At 32.1% G+C, this 25,086-nt stretch overlaps 1 protein-coding gene across 3 annotated transcripts in view; it reads left to right on the top strand.

Annotated features, from left to right (window-relative positions):
- The first annotated feature begins 1,753 nt into the window (after window positions 1–1,753).
- Argk1 (Arginine kinase 1) overlaps window positions 1,754–25,086 on the top strand; it is a 30,725-nt gene continuing 7,392 nt past the window's right edge. Inside the window, exons 1-2 of one of the 3 annotated variants that reach the window (XM_083039726.1) lie at window positions 21,662–22,092; window positions 23,505–24,242. In XM_083039726.1, coding sequence (XP_082895852.1) covers window positions 24,202–24,242 — 41 coding nt within the window. In that variant the 5' untranslated portion in view covers window positions 21,662–22,092; window positions 23,505–24,201. Of the gene's footprint in view, window positions 1,910–21,661; window positions 22,093–23,325; window positions 24,243–25,086 lie in introns of those variants that run through there. The other 2 variants (XM_083039743.1, XM_083039734.1) reach the window with 2 other exon arrangements.

The following is a 25,086-nucleotide window of genomic DNA, read 5'->3' on the forward strand; positions in this document are numbered from 1 at the left end:
CAGACTTCAAATTGAAATTCTTTAAGATTAATTTTAGATTTTATAATTAAATTCGGTTTCTTTTATTACCATTTGCAAATTTTATTTGTCTTTAATTAATTTCATCATGACTTTATATCAAAGAATTTTTTAATTTAACTTTACAATTCTATGAAAATCTTCAATAAAAAATATCCTACTTCAGGAATGTTGAAAATGTTTAAAATAGTCTTAAAATCTCTTTACTACACACAAATGTATAGGATATATTCACATTTTATGTATTTCCCGAGAATATTCTAATTTTATATTTTTTTTTTCTAGAAGATATTTTCTATATATTTCCTATATATTTTATATAATAGAGAATATTTTTCTCTTTCCATGCTTATTTTTCTTTAAATTCTTTTTTCTCTCTGATCTTTAAATATTTTCTCTCTGATCATTAAATATTTTCTGTTTTATATTGAATGTAAATAGTCAAGAAATAAAGGACAGAAAGTCGGATAAAAATAAACTGAAGATACGAACGAAAATTGAATGAAGAGATTTCACATTTTTATCATATTTTTATCACCGAGTTCAATATTTCAAAGCATCAATGTAAAATATTCCGAATAAAACATTGAAAAAGTAACTAAAGTGTATTATTAGTATTAGTATTATTAATAATAATATATTAATAATATTAATAATAATTAATAATAATAATTTTAAGGAAGTATGACATTCCAGGAATGTTAATAACATTATAGTCATAAAACTGTTATTATTAGCAATTAATTTTACACACAATCAAAGCATTGAATGGAAAAAATTCCGGCATCTTTAATTAATAGTGTATAATAATAATATATAACAAACTAATAAGTGATTTTATTTTGATATTTTGAATTATTGATTGAATACTTATTGACTAAGCCTACAATTAAGCTATTAGTATTTTTTCAATTAAACTTATAGTTTCATCAGTAAACTTTTCTCGTTTTTCTGAAAGAGAAAATTAGAGTATCTGGAATCTTATCTTTCTTCCATACTCACCCATTCAATTATTCGCATGCGAATTAAGCAAACTTTTGCTATAATCTGACATTACAGCTTTAAGAAACTCAATTGATCTCAATTCATAATTGATATTTTGAAAAATGCAAATTTTGATGAAAAATAGACGTGAATATCAACGAAAATTTTTAAGCGATATCGTATAAAAGAACGCCAAATACACACGTCATTGGGGAAAAAACTGTTATATATTCTACAAAAATAATAATATAAAAAAAATTGCGCCAACCAAAAATAAAATTTATAAAAATATTTTAACTAAAAAGAAAAAATTTTTAAAATTAAATTAAAAGATAAACTATATCTACTACATTGCAATATAATATTCCACTGTAAAAAATTTGTTGAAAACATGAATAATCAATATTCATATCATATAATACATATCACATGCATATATCCGGAAGTTGAAAAAAAGAATACAAAACACAAAAAACGTTAAATTAAAAATTAATAAAAAAAGTTAAAGACCAGAAATTAATACAAAATATTAAAAATTTATATAAAACTTAAAAATCGATACAAATATAAAAATATTAAATAATCTTAATTAAAAATCCTGAAGTCGAGAATCGAGGACCAGATGGCAACCGAAGAACTTATTCCTGCCCTTTTTCCGTCCCGTAGACGTGGAGGAACGGCGGAACGACGAACGCGGAAGTGGTGGGGTTCACGAGGAGAGCTGGGATTGGCCGAGCCGGGGGGAGAGGCTCCCAACGGCGGCGAGCAGATTCCGCGTCGCGTTACGTCGCGCCACTTCGTCGCCGACTCGCGCAACGTGAACGTGTGTATCGTCCGCAGGTCCAAAAGTGCGCCTCCCGATCGCCCTTCGATCTCTCGTCGTCGTCGTCGTACGTGCGTCGTCAAGGTGAGTGAGGACATATATCTCTTCAATTTTATCTCGCGTTACCCGAGATCGTCGGATTACGACGTTATAATATATTACATGCGTCGCACGATCCGAAATGCCTCGAAACTCGCGCGGATGATCCGTAAATCTCTCGCGAGCAAGTTTGTCGGCTGTTAAATTCTTCTCTAGCTATTGTAGGAGATTTGTAGTCGTGATTTGACCATCATTTTTCAATTCATCGAAATTTCTCGTTACATTAGAGTTCGGATATCGGTTCAACTGATGATGGATCATGACCTGATGCTCGCAGGCGGACGAGAAAGGATACGTTGTTTCACGTAGATACCGGTTTCACGTTTCACCCGGCGTGTTTTTTAGCGTCGGGATTCCGTTAGGCAGGTGCTCTTCTTTCCGGCTCGCTGAATCGCGGCGTGCAGTCTTTTGGGTTAGGATGACGAGGTTACATTGAAGGAATCGTCTGAAACCGATCTAAAATCATTGTCGATGATTGAACATTTTTTTTTCATTTGTTGATTTGTCGCGAAACGCGACAAGATCGGTGGCGAAATTTTTCGTAATGTTCGCGTGACCTTGAAAAAAGAAAAATTGGTTACACCTCGCTTCCAAAGATCGCCATCATGAAGTTTCTATCGCGTCGAAATCGATCCGCTTGTAGTTGTTGCTTGGTGACGGCGAACCGAGATGAATTTCGGGACTAAAGGCGGTTACGTAATAGAATAAGGATGACAATCGATAAAACGACGACTCCCTGAAATACTTGAAAATTTGTCGTTTAAATCGATTTTTCATTTTGCGAATTGATCAAAAAAACTCGTTTATCAGTAAGAATCGTATAAGATAAATTTTTACTCTGTATATTTGTTCTCTCTGCTAATCGAGAGAAATATTCATATTTCACGGAGAGGAAACCACGGACGACGATATAATGAAGCTCAATTTATTCGAACGCTCATCTTGAGAGTATGTTATATAGGGTGTCCCAGAATCATCGTCAATTGTCTATAATTATTCATTAATCTCTCTCTTTCTTGAAGGAAAGTTTCATTCTTCTCTAATTGTTTTTCATTTTCCAAGAATTATATTGTAGATTAAGATTTTATTAAAAAATATTTTCCTTAAATATTTTATCAAAATAAATGTAGAATCCGTTTACAGTTAAACACAGAATAAGACTTTCAATATCTTATACATTTTCTCGAAGCAAGATTTCTTCGTTTCTTATTTTAGTTGCAATCACATATATTTATATCCGCGAAGAAAAATATTTGTTTGACACTGGGTCAAGAAATTCAATAAATATACAGCAATGATAATTCCGGGCCACCTCGTACACACACATATACATATATCGAGATCCTCAGGCTGAAACTCTATATTCTACGTCAGTCTCTGACTGATAAGGTTACCTCAAAATACTGTGAGTTGCGTAAGATGCAATTCAGCGAATCAGGAAACGCCCCCCGGAGACGAGTGATCGCGATTCGTGATGCGTTTGTTTCCCCGACGACGATCGATGACGATATAGCGGCTCTTATGTCATCACGCGCTCTCTGACTGAATCTCCTGGAGCGTCGCAAGCAGGATTCCGAGAAATGTCGGGAATGCGATTCGGACGCGCGACACGATTACCGGCAATGATAATAAGTAACAGTCGTCATCGTCACGCTTGGAATCATAACAATGGCCCAAGACTGCGCGAAGCTTTTGATGTGTGACGCGAAATAACTTTCACGAAGTTTATTAATTCTTTCAATATTTTTATTAAATGCACTTTACATCGAAATACCTATTTTTCGCGCAAATACTTTTATTTTTAATTCTTATACATATTATATACAGGGTGTCTAAAAAATTCTGCAACAATTAAATATCTCAAAAACAAAGGCTTTTCGAGGAAAATGTTTCAAATAAAAGTTGTAGGGCTTTAAGTGGCGCATTAAGTAGTAATATTAGTGTGACTATAAATAGCATTGTTAAGGCCACGTAAAATTTACTTTGAAATTTTTTAATGGAAACTCCTATTTTTTATTATATATTCATGTAGCTTATTTTACAATTAGAGTTTTTCAAAATATTATAATACAATTTTTTCCGTTAAGTATTTTTTGAGTTATGAGGTTTGAAAGATACAGTATTTTGACATAAAATATAAAATATCTTGTAAAAAAAAAACATTGAGTTTTTGGTAATCTTACCTTAATACTTTTATGCACAGAATAATGAGACTAATCAATTGGTGTAAAGAAAACGCATAATTATATTTTTAAGAAAAAATGTGTTGCAAATTGTAATACATTTTCTTAAAAATAACTATGCGTTTTCTTTACACTAATTGATTTGTTTAATTATTTTATGCATAAAAGTATTAAGACAAGATTATCGAAAACTAAAATATTTTACAAGATATTTTGTATTTTGTATCACAAAATACTGATGTAAACTTCAAGCATTATAATTCGAAAACTGAATGAAAAAATACTTTATTATAGTGTTTTGAAAAGCTCTCAAGATAAACTACAAGACTGTGCAATCAATAATAGGTATCCATTAAAAAATGTCAAAGTAAATTTTACATGTTTTTAACAATGCTATTTATAATTACACTAACATTATTATTTAATGCATCACATAAAGCCCTATAACTTTTATTTGAAACATTTTTTTCAAAAAGCCTTTGTTTTCCAAATATTTAACTGTTGCAGGTTTTTTGAGACACCCTATATAATATTATATATATTATATTATATATATTATGGAATATATATATATAATTATTTATTTTAATTCCTAAACATATTAATTATTCTTGTGTTATTTGGCGCTAGATTTTTATTTAAGACTGCAGGATGTTTGTTTTATACGTCTGCAATTTTAGTTGAAAGCAAAACGGCTTGCGACGCGACAGGCTGGTCGAGTTAACTCGACTGGCTCGCCGATGATCCATCACTGCTAATATTATGAATTAGCGTCCTGACCGCGTAACGTTACGCGCAAACATTTATACGATGGTAGTTTGTAGTCTTTTAATGAACTATGCAGAACGTTATGTTGCGTCATGTTTGCGAAATCTCGGCATTTGATTTTTTTTTACGATATATTGCAGTCATTACTCAAAATATATATTATTGATACGTTAAAATGTACCATAAAATTAAATTATAAATTATTAAAATGTCAAAAAATCCTCAAATTTATTTTTCTTTAATTAAAAAAAAATATATATATATATGTATAACTTAAATATATATGTATATTATTTTTTGAGAGAAATAACATTTATAAAGTTTTTTTTTTCAACGTTGGAATTTCTTCTAGAAGAATCATGTAGATTCGTTAATTCAGGCTCTTATTATTCGCTCCGCTTCTCTCGAAAATATATTTCCAATCAGCGCCTCCCACTTCCGGACGATGATCGATATCGTATCTTTCGTTGTTTGATATTGATCGAGATCATTCGGCACGCTGATCGAACATGCAAATTGTTAGGCGAATTTCCGCTCGAAGTACATTGACAGATCAGCCGCTCATGTATAGATCCGCGCACAAACGACCGGGTGGGTAGAGGAGGAAAAGGAGGAGGGAAGGATTATATAAGTCCAGAGATGTGTCGCATACACCGGCAAATTTCAAACTGTTTTACGCAAAATGTTTTTTCCATAATATCCATTAAGGCTCCTGGTACCTTGTCGACCATGTCGGAATCGTGACGTCAGAAGCGAGAAAACACTCTAAAATTTTTTAGATGCTATTTCTAAATAAAAACATATTTGCACAAAATAATACTTAAGATCTCTTTAATACACTTTTAAAAAACGCCGAAAACTATCCTTTTCCCTTTATAATCAATCAACAGCTGTAAAATGTAATATTATGAGCAGTGATGTGCGTTTACACGTAAAAAAATAATTTTTTTATTTTTTACGTAAAAAACGTAAATTTTTACGTAAAGAATGTAAACATGTAAAATATGTAGAAAATTAGTAAAGAAAGGTTAGGTTAGGTTAGGTTAGGTTATACTCTTGTACTCTTGTCTTATGAGTTATGACGTTATATTATGAGATTATGACATTATGAAATATGATTGATATGTAATATATGATTTGTTTTTGTTTTATTAGAGTCCATAGTTTTCATTTTGTTTCAAAGTTTTTATTTTTATTTTATATATAAATTTTAAAAATTTATCACAGAATATAAACACTAAGAATATAAAAATTTATGTTCTTTGGAAAAATTTATATTCGTGGTTTGTGTGCATTTAACCTTTTGTACTATTACTTTTAAAATAAAGTAATATAAAGTTTGTCCAGTTTATATAATTTTGTTAGTAATTTACGCTATTTTTTACGTTATTTACATTCTTTACGTTTTTATGTAAAAATTGTAAAAAATAAATAAGGTAAAAAATTAATTTATTACGCGTAAAAAATTACGTAAAGAATGGACGTAAATTATACGGCACATCATATGAGGCCCAGTCCTTCTGGTCTTTGCACATGCGCAGTCATTCCGCATGTCAAAGTCTGATATCTCGATCATTTTAGGGTTGTTGATTGACTGTTAAGGGAAAAGAACAGTTTTCAGCGTTTTTTAGAAGTATATTAAAGAGATCTTAAGTGTTATTTTATGCAAATATGTTTTTATTTAGAAATGGCATCTAAGAAATCTTAACGTGTTATTTCTCGCCTCTGACGTCACGATTCCAATATGGCCGCGATGAGCACCCTTAAGAAGATATGAAAAGCTATATAGTAAATTTAATTTAATATTAAAGATAAAGATTTAATTTATACAATCTTATATATATGTATAATTTAAATTATAATTTTTTTAAATTTTACAAACAAAATTAAAAATTTCTTGCAAATGTTGCATATATTTGCATAATAATAATTGAAAGCTATAGTAAATTTAACTTAATGTTAATGATAAAGGTTTAATTACAAACTTATATATAATTTAAATTATAATTTTTCTTAATAAAAAATGTCTTGCAAATGTCGTATATATTTGCATAATTGAAAGGCGAGAAAAAAATACATAGCTTGTGAACGTTCGGGCAACCATTCGCGATGGATCGATTTTACTTCATCGATCGGTCGCGTTCTTTCAAGTAATTCTAGACGACATGTACAGCATGGTATATACGAAGCTCTATTGTGAGCATCTATTTAATAATACGACGCGTTTTGTTGCTGAAACAATATATTTGAAAATATCAAGTATACAGAAGAATAACAAAACAATCTCAATTTTTATCATTTGTATCTGACAATCATCATTTGAATGATAAATTGCATTTAATATTCAAAATATTGTACATTCGAACACTGATGATCAGCATAAATTTATTATTTTTATCTCATTATTTATTAATATTTTTGTTCTATTTGTTTGATTAATATCCGTCTTTAACGATATTATTAGTAACGCGAGTATTACATCTTTTTTTTTTCCTAATACATTTGCAACGTTCTGTATCCGCTGCACGTGTCATGTGTTTAAGCAGGCAGGCACAGGATTATCGAGTGACGTGTCTCTCGATTCTTTAAGGCCAGATGTGGTTTGCCTCCTACTCGCACATTAATGACGCTCATAGCTGACATGCTGACGTGCATACAGGGTGTTTGCTTGGCGAGAAGCGTAAAAAAAATCACGCTTTAGGTGAATTTGATGCAATGCTTTCTTCATTTTTAAATTTGCCCTTCAATTTAATTAGAGACCAATTAGTTTGTAGGAGTATTTCGTTCATATACCGTTCGTGACCTTTAATCAATTAATGCTCGCCGTGTTACAGATTATGGATATTATCGATGCGTGATATCATGCACACATGCTCTGAAGGTTTCGTTTTTTGACTTCGATCAATACGATTACCTATAATTCCGGAATAAATTAGATATAAATAATTCTCTCTTTTTTTTTAAGGATTTAACACATCGAATAATTGCAAGAATCTTTCGTGTTTGTTATATCACAATATATTTTTCCGAAAATTTATTTTTAAAATATTTATTATTAATTAATTACTAAAAAAATGATTGCTAAAATATATATAATTATTTATTAAGCACAGATATATAGGTATAATTTAATATAATAAGGCTCCTGGTACCTTGCCGACCATGTCGGAATCGTGGCGTCAGAGGCGAGAAAATACACGCTATTTTTTTTTAGATGCCATTTCTAAATAAAAACATATTTGCATAAAATAACACTTAAGATCTCTTTAATACACTTCTAAAAAACGCCGAAAACTATCCTTTTCCCTTTATAATCAATCAACAGCTGTAAAATGTAATATTATGAGGCCCAGTCCTTCTGGTCTTTGCACATGCGCAGTCATTCCGCATGTCAAAGTCTGATATCTCGATCATTTTAGGGTTGTTGATTGACTGTCAAGGGAAAAGAATAGTTTTCGGCGTTTTTTAAAAGTGTATTAAAGAGATCTTAAGTGTTATTTTATGCAAATATGTTTTTATTTAGAAATGGCATCTAAAAAAAAATAGCGTGTGTTTTCTCGCCTCTGACGTCACGATTCCAATATGGCCGCGGTGAGCACCCAGGAGCCTTAATATAATTAAATTAAATATATTTATAAAATAATTTATAAAATAATTTAATATAATTAAGTTAAATATTTTAAATATGTAGATATTATTGCTTATTGAATTAGAATCTGCACGGAATACTTAGCAAGTGTTGTAACTACGTTTATATTTATAATTTACGTAGGTAGATGCAAATGTAATTACGTTACACATAAGTTTATTAGGTTTATCTCTCGCGACATAATTCGACGAATATTTTTTTTATCTTGTAGTTGACGTAAGCGATAAGGACGAACACCTGTCAACGTAGTTACTGTGATTATTTCAGTTCGTAAAATTAAGCGCGATGAGCATCGCGTTATTATTAGCTGCACACACGGTATATCAGCAGGTCAGATCGGCAATTAAAGCTCACCTGTAAAATTCAGAAGTGTTCATTCTTGTAATTGCAAAAAGAGCTTAATTGTTGATATAATAAATTATTTTTTTAATAAAAATACTTTTTTATTTGTAGAAATAATAATTTAAGATTGTGATGTTTATAATGTAACAAAAAAAAAAGAGAGAAAAAAACCTGCGTGTAAAAGCGAAGGAGTTTTGAAAAATAATTTTAATATGACAGAAAACATATTTCTGTAATATCAAATTATTTAATTGTATTTATACGATTATTAAAACTAAAATAGAGGCTAAAACTATATAGATTCAAAAATTATTGGAATTTATAAATAATTATAATATATTATTAGATTAGACATTCTTCATTTTATTGATATAATTAATTACATTCTGTTTTATGTAAATGGTATAATATTCAATAGTAATTAATTAGAAGATTGATTAATGAAATTTATTAATCAACTATCTACTGTTTTTTTGCACACTTTGATATATTAATGATAAAAATATCATCTAGTCACATGAATGAGAAGTGTCATTGAAACATTGGCGAAAATTGACATCCGGTGTGAAATTACCGGACTATAAAGTCTCCGAATAATTTATAACAATTTATTTCGTTTTTAGCTTTGCACACAAGTTGTAACCTTGATCTTACCATCACAGTCACAGTAAAGTCTGAAATCTATTCAATAATATCTAGTGTTGATTCTTCGTGATGTGATAATTGAGTTTTAAGCTTGAAACAAATACGACGAAAATTTCAATTGATTAAAATTAGATTTTATTATTAATTTAGACAAATTTTCATCGACAAAATCTTACGTTACGAAAATAATTATTTTATGAAATAAATTCTGAAATTTTATTAATATACATAATTTCTTTTACACATAATTGCTTGGCAAAAGTATATTACAATATATCAAGAGATTCTATAAAGATAGAATCGATTTTATTCAAGTGTAGCACCAACACGATTTTTAAACGAGAGAGAGATGCGTCTGTCCAGAAATAAATTAGTTTGTCCGTGGCCAACACAAGCTGTGTTGTTTACGACCTCAATATATAACTTTGTATATGCCGGGGATTTAGAGTGTGCCAGGTTTCCATATTGCATAATAATTACATTGTGTCTGCCAACATTTTTCTTCAGAGATCGTCATTACAAATGTTAAATCGTGCAAATATATTCAACAAGCTGTCAAAGCAGAAAACAGAATTTATAAAATATAAAAGGAGATTATAAATAAAGTTTAAAGAGAATTTATTTCTAAAAAAATTAAGTAAAACTGAATTTTTAATATTGTTTCAATGGTGTTTTAAATATTATATTTTTTAATGGTAAACACACTAGCTTGAATTTATATATAGTGATATTGCTTATTTTGTATATATAATAATTTATAAATCTGTTTTTATATCTTATTTTTTCGAATAAAAGTAAAAAGTAATGTTGTAATTTTTGTTGCATTCGTTTTTCTTTTCGCATAAGATTTTATCAACAAAAAATCATTTTTTTTGTGATTTATTTTTCCAATCATTTTACATAAAAATTGTAAACGTTTGTTTGGACAAAAAATAGTTGAAAAAGTGTTAAATTTAACGTATATCATATGTCTCAAACGGTCCACAGAAATTTTTGTGTTAACTTAACATAATATGGATGTGATTAAATGGTGACATGATTACTGTGTTAATATTTTAACACGAAAAAAATGTAAACTTCAAGTAATTTGAAATAAATTTTCTGTAAAATTAACAGTTTTAAAAAATTAATTTAAAAAAATGTATTTTTATATTTTATCATCCTACTTATATTCTAGAATAAAATCAACATTTTTTTCTGTAAATTTTAACAGATAAATCTTGTCACTAATAATACGGAACATATTTATTGAGATATTTATTATGCAAAATTAAAAATAGATGCGCATTGTGTTATTTTTACTTTTTTTTTCAGTTTTAATAATTTAACATTTGAGTTCAATTAAGATAACAGCAATATGTTAAATTAACATATGAATGTGTTAAATATTTAACAGAAAAATTTTAACGGGGATCTTTTTTAACACAAGAAAGACACATTTTTTAATTGTGCCAAATTATCGATTATGGGATATAGAGCATTTACCGAACGAGTCCTATTGGGCTTCCCTCATAACTGTAACAAATCGTCGACAGATAGCGCAATGCTGCAAGAAAGCAGCTGCTTGCACGGGATGCTTGATGGATCAATAGATGCATTTCTCGCAGGAGATCCAAGTTTCCCGGGAGAGAGGTTGCCTCTCCTTTCCCGAAAAGCAGATTCGCAACTCCGAGCTTGCAATTTGTGACAGAAAAAAGAGAAACATTTTTCTAAAATTGAAAATTTATTTAAAAATTATCAATAATTTTTAATTAAATATTTTTCAGCTTAGGATTTTCTTTTTATTGATTTAAGATTTTTTAATATATTTTTTTTAATTATTGATTTATTTTCTGTAAAATTAAAATACAAATATTTCTCATATTTAAAATAAAGGTATTCAACAAAGAATGTTCGCGAGTGATTATTCGATTGTGAATTCGATAAAAACGGAAAGAGCTTTGCATCCGCGAGGGTCATACGGACACTCTATAGAGACGAAGGGGTAGGAAAATCAAGTTAACCGTGATTAGAGAGCGACGTCGCAATCACCCAAAGGCCCTTAAGGCTTTTCTCGTATTGATTGCGCAATTAATTTTTCGCTCGCGCGCGCATAATCGTTACAGAGTGCATTTCCTCTTCTCTCGAAATACCGATTTTTCCTCTATTTTCACATGTTGGAACAGAGAGAAGAATTCCTTCGGTTCGTAAAGTGCCATTGCGCAATGACTTACAAGCGTAATCTCGCGTAGGTGGGACTCTAAAGATAAAAGCAAGCCATGCAAGAGAGAACGATAGCTTCTTCATTTTTTCTCCCGGATTTTTTAAAAATAAATTTTAACCCGTAAAAAAGATACATTATATTTGATATAAAAAAATATTAACTTTTCGTTTTTATTTAAATTAAATTATTTTATTTTATATTGAATTAAAAATAAAATAAATTAATTTTATTAATAGTTTTGAATTATTAACTTTTTATCTTCATGCAATATATTTTGCATAATTTCTTAATATGTGAAAGTGCATCGAATGATTAAAAAATTTATGAATCCATTTACAAGTTGTGAGGTTACATGGTTAATTAGCATTTTAAGGCTCCTGCATACTCGATTGCCAAGTCCGTAAAATTTGTACGACAGCGCCACATTTGGCAAAACTATAAACTGTTAAGCGTGAAAATGACATAAATTATTCTTGCTACTTACAGCGTCATTTATCATTTTAGTGCAGTGTTTCTATTTTTAAAGTAATTGTTATAGTGTTAAAATATACCGAAGACTCTCATTTTGTTATAATTTAATATGTAAAAGCAAATATTTATTTCATTTCGATGCCTGTCAAACAGCTGGTTTTCGTCCTTGATTAGGCTCAATTCAATTCGACATATACAATGTTATTTATTTGCTTACCTAAACAAAAGGAGAGTTTTCGGTATATTTTACAAGTCGGCTCTATCGGTTACAAACCCTATTTTATTGAAAAACATTTTTATTTTAGCGTAAGTCGCAAGAATTTTCATGGTATATTTTCTCGCTTCTGACGTCATCAATTCAAGATGGCTGCAGTGAGTATGCAGGAGCCTTAAGTAAATCGGAAATCTCTCTCTAGGAAGTATCAGGCTGTGTTCCTCCCTGATGAAGTGAGCTGAAATGTTTACGAAACGTTGGAATCAAACAAAAAGTCTACGCGGGTTCAAACCCGAAAACCAATTCTAATAAATCGGAAATCGTTCTCGAGAGTCATATCGATGAATGGATGAACATGTTGCGAAAAATTATATTCTCTTCTCTCTTATTCTTCCCACTTTTATTCTTTGTTCTCTATTTTTACTTGTCTGAGTATTATACTCTCAAATGAACGCCAAGCTCCGAAGAGGAGGATTATGCAAAGCAGAGTCGGAGTGTGTCGCAAATGGCGCGTTAACTCTCGGCCGACATAATTTTACGGTGTTGTACATACACGGAGGTTGTTCGTGATTATCGCGGAAACATGAACGAACGTACGCTCGCACGTACGGAATCCGCAATAATTCGAGCTACCATTCCTTCACGGAATTGAGCGGAACTGGCCTGAAACGTTCGCATCCGGTGACTCTACTCTACATCGTCATCGTCGCACGTTGCTCACGAACATAACGTGTTATGTAACAGTGTCAACGATAGAGAGAAGGGGAATAGTCCTCTTTTCCCTGAGAAATTTTAAAGATGAAAAATATATAATATTTCTCATACAGACAGAAAAAATTAGAGAATATTAAATAATAAAGACCCTGTGCACAATAGAAAAAAATATTTAAGAATAGAAATAAATATTAAGAATTATATATATTTTATTTCAAAACAAGAAAACAAAATGGACTAATGCACAATGCATTGAGAATTTGAATGAGGAATAAAAAGAACAGATTATAGATTAAATATTATAAATATAACTCATATAGAATGTGAATAAAATATAGAGAATACAAATATTAATGTAACAATTAGAAATGTAAACATTTTTTCTAAAGAATTATTTTCTGATGTCATTCTGATATAGCGAAAAAGGAGATGCATTATTTTTAAGTTCTTTCACAACAGTTGAAAAATCATCCAGACTATTTCTTTGTAAATTAATAAGATGAATCTACCAGCATATGTTTCTCCAAATGTTTTTTTTTCTTTAATTAAGTAAAATACCCATTAATTGAAAAACTAAACATGATAATAAAAATGTTTCTCTGGGTTTAAAGATTTCTTTATACTATAACTTTGTTATCAATGTCTAAATATTGTTTGAATTTATAAACTAAAATGAAATATTTTTGATCATGTTATGGCTACATGATATAATTCTTATATTTATTTTTTATTGTGTATTACTTTAATCTCTTCTTAATATTTATTTCTAATATTTAATATTTATTTCTATTCTTAATATTTCTCTATTGTGTGCAGGCCCTAATTTCGCGAGGAAATTTTAAATCATTAGACACGCGATTGCCACACAAATAATAACAAATTTATAGGAAATAAATTTGGGACAATTCTTGAATGTGTGTATTAGAAAATATTTTTTTGTTGAGCATGCATGAAAAATAAATGTTAAATGCAATTTATGTGTCTAATATTTAATCGTTAAGCTTTTTACGACCTTAAAATATCACGGTAAGAGCATGCACGATTGATATTACGAATCGTCATTGTGTGACGGTTATATCCTCTTAATATTCCGGGCAAACATCACGTTGCAAACATCAGACAGCCTTGCGAGATTTGCATCTCACATAAATATGTAGCAGCAGCCAATTGTAGCAATTTGCTCGCCAGTTTCGAATTTTATGCAACATTGCCGTGATAAATTTCATCAATCTACTTATCGTTGTAATCAGGGAGTAATCTTTGATTAGTATAACCTTTGATTATCGCTTATTACGTTGCTTTTATTACTTGTTTGAAATTTAATAACATGTAATACTACAACGCGCTAAAAGCGATGAAGAAGTTCCTCGAGTACAAAAGTTTAGATTACATAAATAAGTTTTATTTGAATTCTAATTATTTATTCTTTATGACAAGTGTATATATGTATAAATTATTTATTTGAAAGATTTATTTTGATTATATTCCATTGATATTATATTTAAAAATTAAGAACATTTTATATATATAACAATTTAATATATTACAATATGTAGAATATACAATTACAATTTAAAATTAAGGCTCCTGGCTCCTTTCCGACCATGTCGAAATCGTGACGTCAGAGGCGAGAAAACACACGCTAAAATTTCTTAGATGCCATTTCGAAATAAAAAAATATTTCGATGAAACAGCACTTCAGATGGCTTTAGCACACTCTTAAAAAACCCCGAAAACTATCCTTTTTCCTTTATAATCAATCAACAGCTGTAAAATGTAATATTATGAAGCCCAGTCCGTCTGGTCTTTGCACATGCGCAGTCATTCCGCATGTCAAAGTCTGATATCTCGATCATTTTACAGATGTTGATTGATTATAAAGGGAAAAGGATAGTTTTCGAGGGTTTTTAAGAGTGTGCTAAAGCCATCTGAAGTGCTGTTTAATCGAAATATCTTTTCATTAAAAAATGGCATCTAAGAATTTTCAGCGTGTGCTTTCTCGCTTCTGACGTCACAATCCAATATGGCCGCGGTGAGCACCCAGGAGCCTTAAGTAGAGATATTTACAATATAATTTAAGGATGAGAGAGAGACAAAAAGCTTGGAAAATTCCAAAGTCTTATCTAGCTCTTATCGGAACGAAAATTGTCCGATTATGAAAGATAATGATATAGATAAAAATAAAATACTGCAACGATACAATGTTTAATTGCAGCGTCGTCGTATGCGGCTCAAATATTGACTTTCCACTTTTTGCGAGATGAAATAAATCATTACGTAAAATCGCGTAATTACGATAAAGGTACGATTAAAAAAAATAAAATCGGCAGGGTTTGTCGTTCACTTGACAAAGATTCATCTTCTCATTTTATCTTTTAGTTCATCAAAGATGCACCTATGTTATCGCAAGTGCTATCAAATACCTGGTGTCGCGATAATTTTATCGCGCCCGAACGTGTGTATGTCTTCATGAAACACGATCTCAACATTCGAGATTGCAATCATTCTTCGAAGTTCTAGACAAGTTATATCATTTCTCTCTCTAAAAAAAATGAAGATAAAAGAAAAAAATATGTCCTGTCTTGTTCCTCGAATTTGTGTATATATATATATATATATATATATATATATATATATATATATATAACTAATAATAGTGAAATTTATGTATGAAAAATATTTACCTATAAACGGATTTTTTTTATTATAACGTAATATTAAATTAATTATACAGGATGTTCCATTTTCACTTTCTCATTAAGATTTCTTGAAAACCAAGTCTTCTATCGAAAAATGTTTCATAAGTCCTAGGATTTCGAGGAGGGCATCTTGTTGTAAGCGTAGTTTTATTCCAGGTGAAGGCATTTTTGAGATTTTGAAGTTATTTCGTTACTTTTTAAACGAAACTGCTATAATTTTCTTACATAAATCGATTCTTCATAATATTTGATGTAAAAAATTGTTAAGAGTAGAATAGTCGAAGAATGAGATATTTTATGCTTTATTCTGACACATTTCAACAAAAAATGTGAAATATTTCGCAACATGCTCATTGTTCGATGATCTTATCTTAATAATTTTTTGCGTAGAGAGAGAGAGAGAATAATGAGATAAATCAATTGACATAATACCCTATATGCATGTTAATATAATAAATTAGATGCATTAATTTATTCATACTACAAAGTTACGATGATTCCATCTAATTCTCATCAAAATCTTACAACGTCATATGTATTTGACAGAAGAGGATTACATGTCGCGTTAAGTAAGCATCACAGTTAGCTTTCTTCGCAGCGGCGACACTTTAGTCGCCCTTTCATACTTCCCTACGAATCTTTTGAACGAGCACTCTGAAGTTTGAAGAGGCAGGCAGTGAAGTGGTGGACGCGAGGTGATATAACGAGTCTTTTGAATCGCTGCCTCTCCCTCCGGCTACAATAACGATTATAATTCTCACGAATAACACGTTTGTGCAAACGGATAGAGCAAGTATTAGCTCGTTTTTTTAGCGCGATGCGATCAAGCGCTAAATGTTTTAAACGGATATCATATCATTCTTATATGACTACGAAATTTTTTTTCATACATAGTTATTTACGAAAGATAAAATTGAAGAGGTTCTTAAATGCAACTGTATTCGTTTTTTCATTTTTTGTTCTTTATTTTATTTTACATTTGCGTTAGACAAGAAAAAGTGCAAAGTGTATAACTGGTGCTTTACAACGTGGTATGACCGTTGACTGTCCAAAATGTATACGAAGTCTCCGGAAAGTAACCGATCTATGCCAATATCTTTGTATCTAGGTGTGCCATTATAAAAAATGAGTATTTTTTATTTAGAAGGAACCTTTGAGTATTCCTGGCAAGTGACACGGCTTTGCAGCCCGTCAGCCGGAAACGGTATATACAGACGTGTACGGTGACCAAAACCATGAGCATCGCATTTCTAATTTCTCTTCAATGAACGCATCGAGCAATAAATTTGTAAAAAATTTTGTCAAAAACTTGACAAAGTGTTTGGAAGTGTGACTTCTGGCTGTTTCTGAAATTAAAAAATCTCTTAAGGCTCCTGCATACTCGATTGCCAAGTCCGTAAAATTTGTACGACAGCGCCACATTTGGCAAAACTATAAACTATTAAGCGTGAAAATGACATAAATTATTCTTGCGACTTACAGCGTCATTTATTATTTTAGTGCAGTGTTTCTATTTTTAAAGTAATTGTTGTAGTGTTAAAATATACCGAAGACTCTCATTTTGTTATAATTTAATATGTAAAAGCAAATATTTATTTCATTTCGATACCTGTCAAACAGCTGGTTTTCGTCCTTGATTAGGCTCAATTCAATTCGACATATACAATGTTATTTATTGCTTACCCAAACAAAAGGAGAGTTTTCGGTATATTTTACAAGTCGGCTCTATCGGTTACAAACCCTATTTTATTGAAAAACATTTTTATTTTAGCGTAAGTTGCAAGAATTTTCATGGTATATTTTCTCGCTTCTGACGTCATCAATTCAAGATGGCTGCAGTGAGTATGCAGGAGCCTTAAAAAGAAAGATTTGTCGATAATGAAAAGCAGAATGCGACGCTTACGGTTTTTGTCACCGTACACATATGTGTACCGTTGTCAATTGACGGGCTGCAGAGCCGTGTCACTTGTCAGGAACACTCACAAAGTTTCTAAATGAGGAATACTCATTTTTTACAATAGCATACCTAGATACAAAGATATTGGCATAGATCGGTTACTTTCCGGACAGATCTCGTGTGTCAACTTTTGAACTTCAATTACTGATGATTAAAAGATTACGTTTACAGAATTTTTTTGATGATGCTGCGAAGTTACATATATAATATAATACTGCAAATGTGCGGCGATAACGCGAAAATGTATCCGGTAAAAGCGTCGTTCCGTATTCGAGCGAGCACATAAAAGGCTCGATGTATGCTGGCGTATGCACAGCTGATTGGACGAAATGACATCTTACGATCCGTCACACCTCCATCGTCGTTCATCCGGTCGGTATAATCGGCCATTTTACAACCCACCACACGCACACACAGCAATTCCGTGTATATCCATATATACATATATAATATAAAGAGAGATCTGAATTAGAATTATGCAAACATTTGCAGAGAGAGCGAGAGAGATTGCTTTGTACATATTATGATATAATTTATAAGACCACATAATATAATCTCTCGATTTTTTGAAAATGCACGTATGGTATACGATTTCAGAATTTGTGAAATACAAAAACTCACAAAGTGTCAATAATATCGATATAATTGTGTATTATATTAAAGACGCTGCACACAATAGAGAAAATATTAGGAATAGGAATAAATATATTATTAAATGTTAGAAATAGGAATTATAAATTAGTTTATTTTAAAACAAAGAAATGGACGAATACATTAAAAATTAAGAATAAAGAAAAAAAAATTACGGAATATTAAATATTAAATAAAACTCATGCCGTCATGGTGATTAACCATGAGTATATGAAATCTAGATATTATGTTAATGTGAATAATATATAGAATACAAATTTAATATAACAGTGAAGAAACGATACAAAAAAAAATTTAATATCTTAGAATGTTATTAACAAACGCTGCTTTGTAGTTAAAAATAGTCTTAAACTGTTTTTAACTAGAAATGAAAAAATTTTTTCTAAAAGATTATTATACAGGGTGCGCCATTTTAATCAATCCACACGAATATCTTTTGAATAATGCATTTTAGAGAAAAATATTTTATACAAAAGTTTTTTGACTTTGAGGGGGACATAAGATGGTGTCATTGGTTTGACCTTGGATAGTTGTTTGAAGGTCACACGGCCATCTTTAATTTCTTAAATGGAAACCTACTTTCCGTTAACTTCAAGCCTCATAATTTGAAAAATACTTAACGGAAGAACATTTTATTATAGTGTTTTGGAAAGCTCTCGAGATAAACTACAAGAATTACATTGAAAATTAGGGGTTTCCATTTAAGAAATTGAAGATGACCTTCATGTGACCTTCAAACGAGTATCCAAGGTCAAACCAATGACACCATCTTATGTCCCCCTCGAAGTCAAAAAACTTTTGTATGAAACATTTTTCTCTAAAATGCATTGTTCAAAAGATATTCGCGTGGGTTGATTAAAATGGCCCACCCTGTATATTTTTGATATTCTAGTATAACGAAAAAAAAAAGATCTGCATTTTTAAGCTCTTTCACAAAAGTTGAACAATCTAAACTCTATCTCTTATTTGTAAATTGATAGAATGAATAATCCACCAGCGTATATTTCTCCAAAGTTTATATTTTTTCTTTTTTAATACAAGTAAAATTTCCATGAATTGAAAAATTGAACATAATAATAAAAAAGTTGCTCTAGGATTAGAGATTTCCTTATCGGTTAGCAATGTCTAAATCCAATGAATTTGCATAACATAATTTTTATATTTATATTTTATATTTTATTATGTTTATTGTGCGTTACATTTAATCTTTATTTCTAATTTCTACTCTTAATATTTATTCCTATTCCTAATATTTTCACTATATTGTGCGTATAGCTTAACTTAGGATTATTATTATTATTATTACTGCAAAAAAAAATTATAGAATTTAAATTTAATGTTGAAATTGTTACGCTATCGAGGCTTCTCAAGTTACACCGTGGGTGGCCATATCCATACTGGCGATGCTATCGATTTTACAAATACGTATGCGTTGCAGCAGCCGCGTTAATATCCTCTCGCGACTTTGTCGCGCCCGAGTAAACCACGTTTAAATTGCCAAAATATCGGCCGCTGACATTTTGCTGCTTTAACTATTTCGATCCAAGACTTTCTTAAATAAATAGCGAGGCAGATTCGAAATTCTATTTCATGAAAATGCGATTTCGAGAGTTTTTATATAATCTCTTCGTTCTTTATTTGATATTATCCATCAATTACCTCGATTATTCCAACATTGTCGATTGCTGACAATGAGATATCTTGGAACATCATTATTATCAAGTTATTTTACATACGAGGCAATCTGTCAATTATTTTTTTCTTTTTTTTTTTTTTGCTTCCTCTTTTCGCTTTTAGTTATGATGATGTAATGTTTCTGACTACCGCCGAGTTAAAAAAAAGCGATAAAAAGTTAAACCATCTTTTCATACACATTGCTCTGCGATGTCTGTCAGACATTGTATTTTTCGAGAAACAAAGATGTCGTACATATCCGATGCACTCGTTCGTGGTTAATCGGTCATGATTTCGTGACAGATTGACTAATCACGTGCGTGAGGTATGCTCGACGAAAATCACAAGGTCCCTAAAGGAATTAACATAGCTCTCGAAAATTCTATACTTTCGCGATATTAATATACATATATACCATTAGTACAATATTATTTATATATATAGCATATTTTTCTTCCGTCATTATATTGTTCGCATTTTATTCAGTTTTTTTTATTTTATTGGTAAATTTTTTATTGCTATCATAAGTTTTTAATATGCTACTGATTTCTAGTTTTATAAATGTGCTATCATTAATACAATATTACTTATATACAAGGTGTCCATAAAGTCTGTCCCTATCTTCTATATTTCGGAAACTGCTCAAAATTATGAAAAACTGCGAAATACATGTTTGATCATTTCGAGGGGTTGCTCTTTTAAGGAGATTGCGGAAATTGTCCCCTCAAGGGGGTGCCTTAGGGGGAACCCAATTCAAAAATTTCAAATGGAACTTCCCATGTTGTACTATATCGTGTAAAATGGCATAGAAAAGAAAATTTTTGGCGTAAACAGGAGGTTGATACGTTGACTCGTTCAGAAAGTTATTTAGGGTCAAAATTCGAAAAAGGCCAATTTCAAAAAAATTGTTACTACTATTGGAAAATCCTACAAAAACGTTCGAGATGTGAAAATGTTCGTCTATTTAAGTCCTTTCCATAAAAAATTCAGATTTGACCTTGAGGTTTTTTCAGTTCGAGAAAGAAATCCAAGCAGGACGTGAATTTAACAAGTTGCTTGGATTTTATTCACATCAGAAATAAAATCATAAGAGGAAGATCATATATATTTTTTCCATCATTACATTGTTCGCATTTTATTCGGTTAATATCGCAATACGCATTTGAGCGAGGGGAGAGGGAGGGAGGAAGACGGCGGAGGAAATTCGAGGTCCGAAAATCGCGAAAACGCACCGCCGCACGCGCATGCACGCACGCACACGCGTGCGTGAACGTCGAGGGGGGTTTTCCTCGCTCAGGGTACCGGTGCAGCGGTGGTGGTGGGTGTAGGTGCGTGCTATCGACCGGGTATCCTTCTGGACGGACGGACGGACGGACGGACGGCGTGTGCCCCACCCTGAACAGGGTAGGGAGCTCTCGGGAAACGAAGGAGCGAGCGAGCAAGATATATGTCGGGCGCGCGAGAGACGCAGATAACGAGCGGCGAGGGAGAGAGAGAGAGCGAGAAAGAGATAGAGACAGATCACGGCACGCAGAATACCTCCTGCTTAGTGATAGCGTAGAGACTGTAGTGTTCACATCACACCACACCACCTAACCAAAAATTTTTCTCGACACCGTTCCAAAGGAAAGTTCGATATATATATATATATATATATACACACATATATATCCGCACGTCACAAATTCGTCACAAGTTAGTCGCGCCGCAGACACGCACACTTTTAATTATCTATCACTAACCGTGAACGTACATATACATATACGCGCGCACACGTGTGTGTGTATATATATATATACATATACATATATTTTGTACACGCGTCCGCGACAAAAAGGGCCCTTTTTTCTTTTTCGATCGAAGGGCGCGCCCGGCGAAAATCGAATACACACGAGAAGAGAAAGGAAGAGAAAGAGAGAGAAAGAAAGAACGCGACAGCGGTTGTGCCGGGAACGACGTTGATCCCTTCGTCGAGGAATTGGCGACAAAGAAGAGGAGGTGATGGTGCTTCCGTTTTGTTTCGTTTCGTTTCCGCTTCCGACAAAACCCGAAATCGTCGCGTTTGCATCCCTCTCTCCCTCCTCTCCGAACGCGAGACAAGGCTTCGACCTTTCTCATCCTCTCCCTCCCTCTCCATGGCTCCCTACCGGCTGAGATTTTCCTCGTGACTTTCCTTATCTATTTATCTGTCCAAGACGATGAGATTTCGACGTACGTGTCGTTTTTTTTTTTTTATTTTTTTTTTATTTTTTTTTATTTTTTTTTAAATGTACTTTGTTCAACGAGAGATCGTGTATCTGTTTGTGCATGGACAGACAAACAGGGAAAGACCGGCGGTCCAATACTTCGGGGGTCTGGTGCCGTTCATTGCAGGCATTGACAAGTTAAATAAGCAGTGAAGAGAGACCATAGGCGAAAACGGACGAATTTTCGTTCGATCTGACGCACGTTCTCTCGTTGAACGATCTATAGAGATGAGATTAGTGTGGAATGTGATAGGCTTAATAATTTCGTTAACTTTTTCCTGGCTTAATTATTTCGTTAACTTTTTCCTGTAAATTGTGCAGATTTGTGTGATAGATTCAACATATTGCATTATCCTCTTCGAAAGTTAGAACGAGACGTTAAAAAATCTGTTGGAATTATTAGACAAGGAGCGCGTGAGAATTGACGTGACAGCCGGCTCTCATTGTCCGTTAAAAATATCTTTCTCGTCTCATTCGAAGTGTGCAGTTATATGTGTTTAAATTATAGTGGCATAAGCCTCGATTTATTGAAGATTATATATATATATATGTTTTCTCCTCCGATTAAGAATTATAGCCTGGAAAGATTTCTTACATAATATTAATTTCTTAATATAACGCATATATATTATTTTTAAATCTTTTCAAAATAATTTTATAACACCTACTTATTTTCTCTTATATATATCATTAGCTAATTATCTCACTTATATTCAGTGATCGTAGCATTTAATTCGCATCATCTAAGTTTGCAGAAATAATAAAATTAAAAATTAATGGAATGACACATTAAAACATCAAGTACCCAAATTTTCCTTGTCTAATTCTCATCTAAATTCTCGTAAAAATTTTTGACGTCTCGCATGAAAGATCGATAAAAAAACAACAAGGTGAAATATATTTTTTTAATCTTGCCATTGTGTGTGCAAAGAAGGTTTTTTTTATTTTCTCCGATAAGTCTTCTAAATTTTTAAATAAAATCTCACTTTTTTTACGAAATCTAAAATATGTACACTTGAAAGAGTTAAGAATCATTCCGTTCTCTCTAGAAAATCGTGGAAAATTGCAAATCGGGAAATCGGTCAGCCGGTGCCTATAACGCGATAAATAAAAAAAGTTAACGCGGATAATTAACGCAAGCACCATCATCTCGTCTCGCATTAGTTGATCATTTCGCTCGGAGAAGAAGAGGAGCCGGAGACACGTGGGAACCGGAAAGGTAATAAGAGCAACAGCAGCAGCCGGAAGGAAAACTACGACCCAGGACTAGGCAGACAGCAGCCAAGTACACAAGAGAGGGCGAAAGAAAGAGGGTCGAAAATACAAGAGAAAGGTCTCCCGGCCGCAACCCTTTGACCCTCGACCTACCCGTGAGTTACGAGTGTCCCCGGATCCCGAGGATAATCATCAGGATTCATCAGGATTCATTAGGATTATTCGCTCTTCTCGACCAGGAAGAAGTGTATGCACAAAAGTGATCGTGATCGCATAAATAGAGAGGGAGAAACGAACGAAGAAAAAGAGGATCATCGTCCACGAGGACATCTTTCTCCGTCCACACCCGCGTTTATCCTTCTCTCTCTATCTCTATCTCGTGCGCGTTGTCCGTTTCGAGCACCGGAAACGCGCACTTAACTAACGCCGGTGCCGCTCTTCATCGTCGCGTGTGCTGGAAGCCGAGATACTGATGAAAGACTGATTTTTTCTCTTTTTTGCGTTGCGTCTTCAGGAACGGTTTTTAAGCATTTAGAGTGAGACTCAATCTTCTGCTCTCTCTCTTATTCTCTTCCTTTATCTCTTGTTCGTTCTTGGGGAGTCGTCTTTGTTCTCGTCGTAGTCGTCTCCTCGTCATCGCAGCGATATGGGCGGATGTACTTCGAAGGATACCACGTCGGGCGATGAGTACGTATCTATGAGAAAAATCTTTCAGAGCGAAAAAAGTTCGCCTCTTTCTCTCTTTCTGATCGTTCTTCACTCTCCCCCTCCCCCTTCTGCTCTTATTTCATTATTATTTCTCTTTCTCTTTCCAGTTTTATTATCAAAATACCATAATTTTAAATATATTAATACTGTAACCGTATTAGAGTGTTTTAATATAAAACGAATACATATTAAGGCTCCTAGGTGCTCACCGCGGCCATATTGGATTGTGACGTCAGAGGCGAGAAAGCATACGCTGAAAATTCTTAGATGCCATTTTTTAATGAAAAGATATTTCGATTAAACAGCACTTCAGATGGCTTTAGCACACTCTTAAAAACCCCCGAAAACTATCCTTTTCCCTTTATAATCAATCAACATCTGTAAAATGATCGAGATATCAGACTTTGACATGCGGAATGACTGCGCATGTGCAAAGACCAGACGGATTGGGCTTCATAATATTACATTTTACAGCTGTTGATTGATTATAAAGGGAAAAGGATAGTTTTCGGGGTTTTTTAAGAGTGTGCTAAAGCCATCTGAAGTGCTGTTTCATCGAAATATTTTTTTATTTCGAAATGGCATCTAAGAAATTTTAGCGTGTGTTTTCTCGCCTCTGATGTCATGATTTCGACATGGTCGGAAAGGAGCCAGGAGCCTTAATATGTGTAAAAAATATAAGATATTTAAAATTTGTATTAATAATATATTAAAACTATTAAATTTATTAATCTTATTTTTCATGATAATTTTATGGATATTTTAATAAGAATCTAATCGTGCGAGATCGTAAAATAGCGTGATTTACTAATAATTTTTAATG

Source organism: Prenolepis imparis, unplaced genomic scaffold, assembly GCF_030444845.1.
Source record: "Prenolepis imparis isolate NDT839.2.m4 unplaced genomic scaffold, iyPreImpa1.0 SCAF_1, whole genome shotgun sequence".
In the NCBI taxonomy this organism is placed as follows: Eukaryota; Metazoa; Arthropoda; class Insecta; order Hymenoptera; family Formicidae; genus Prenolepis; species Prenolepis imparis.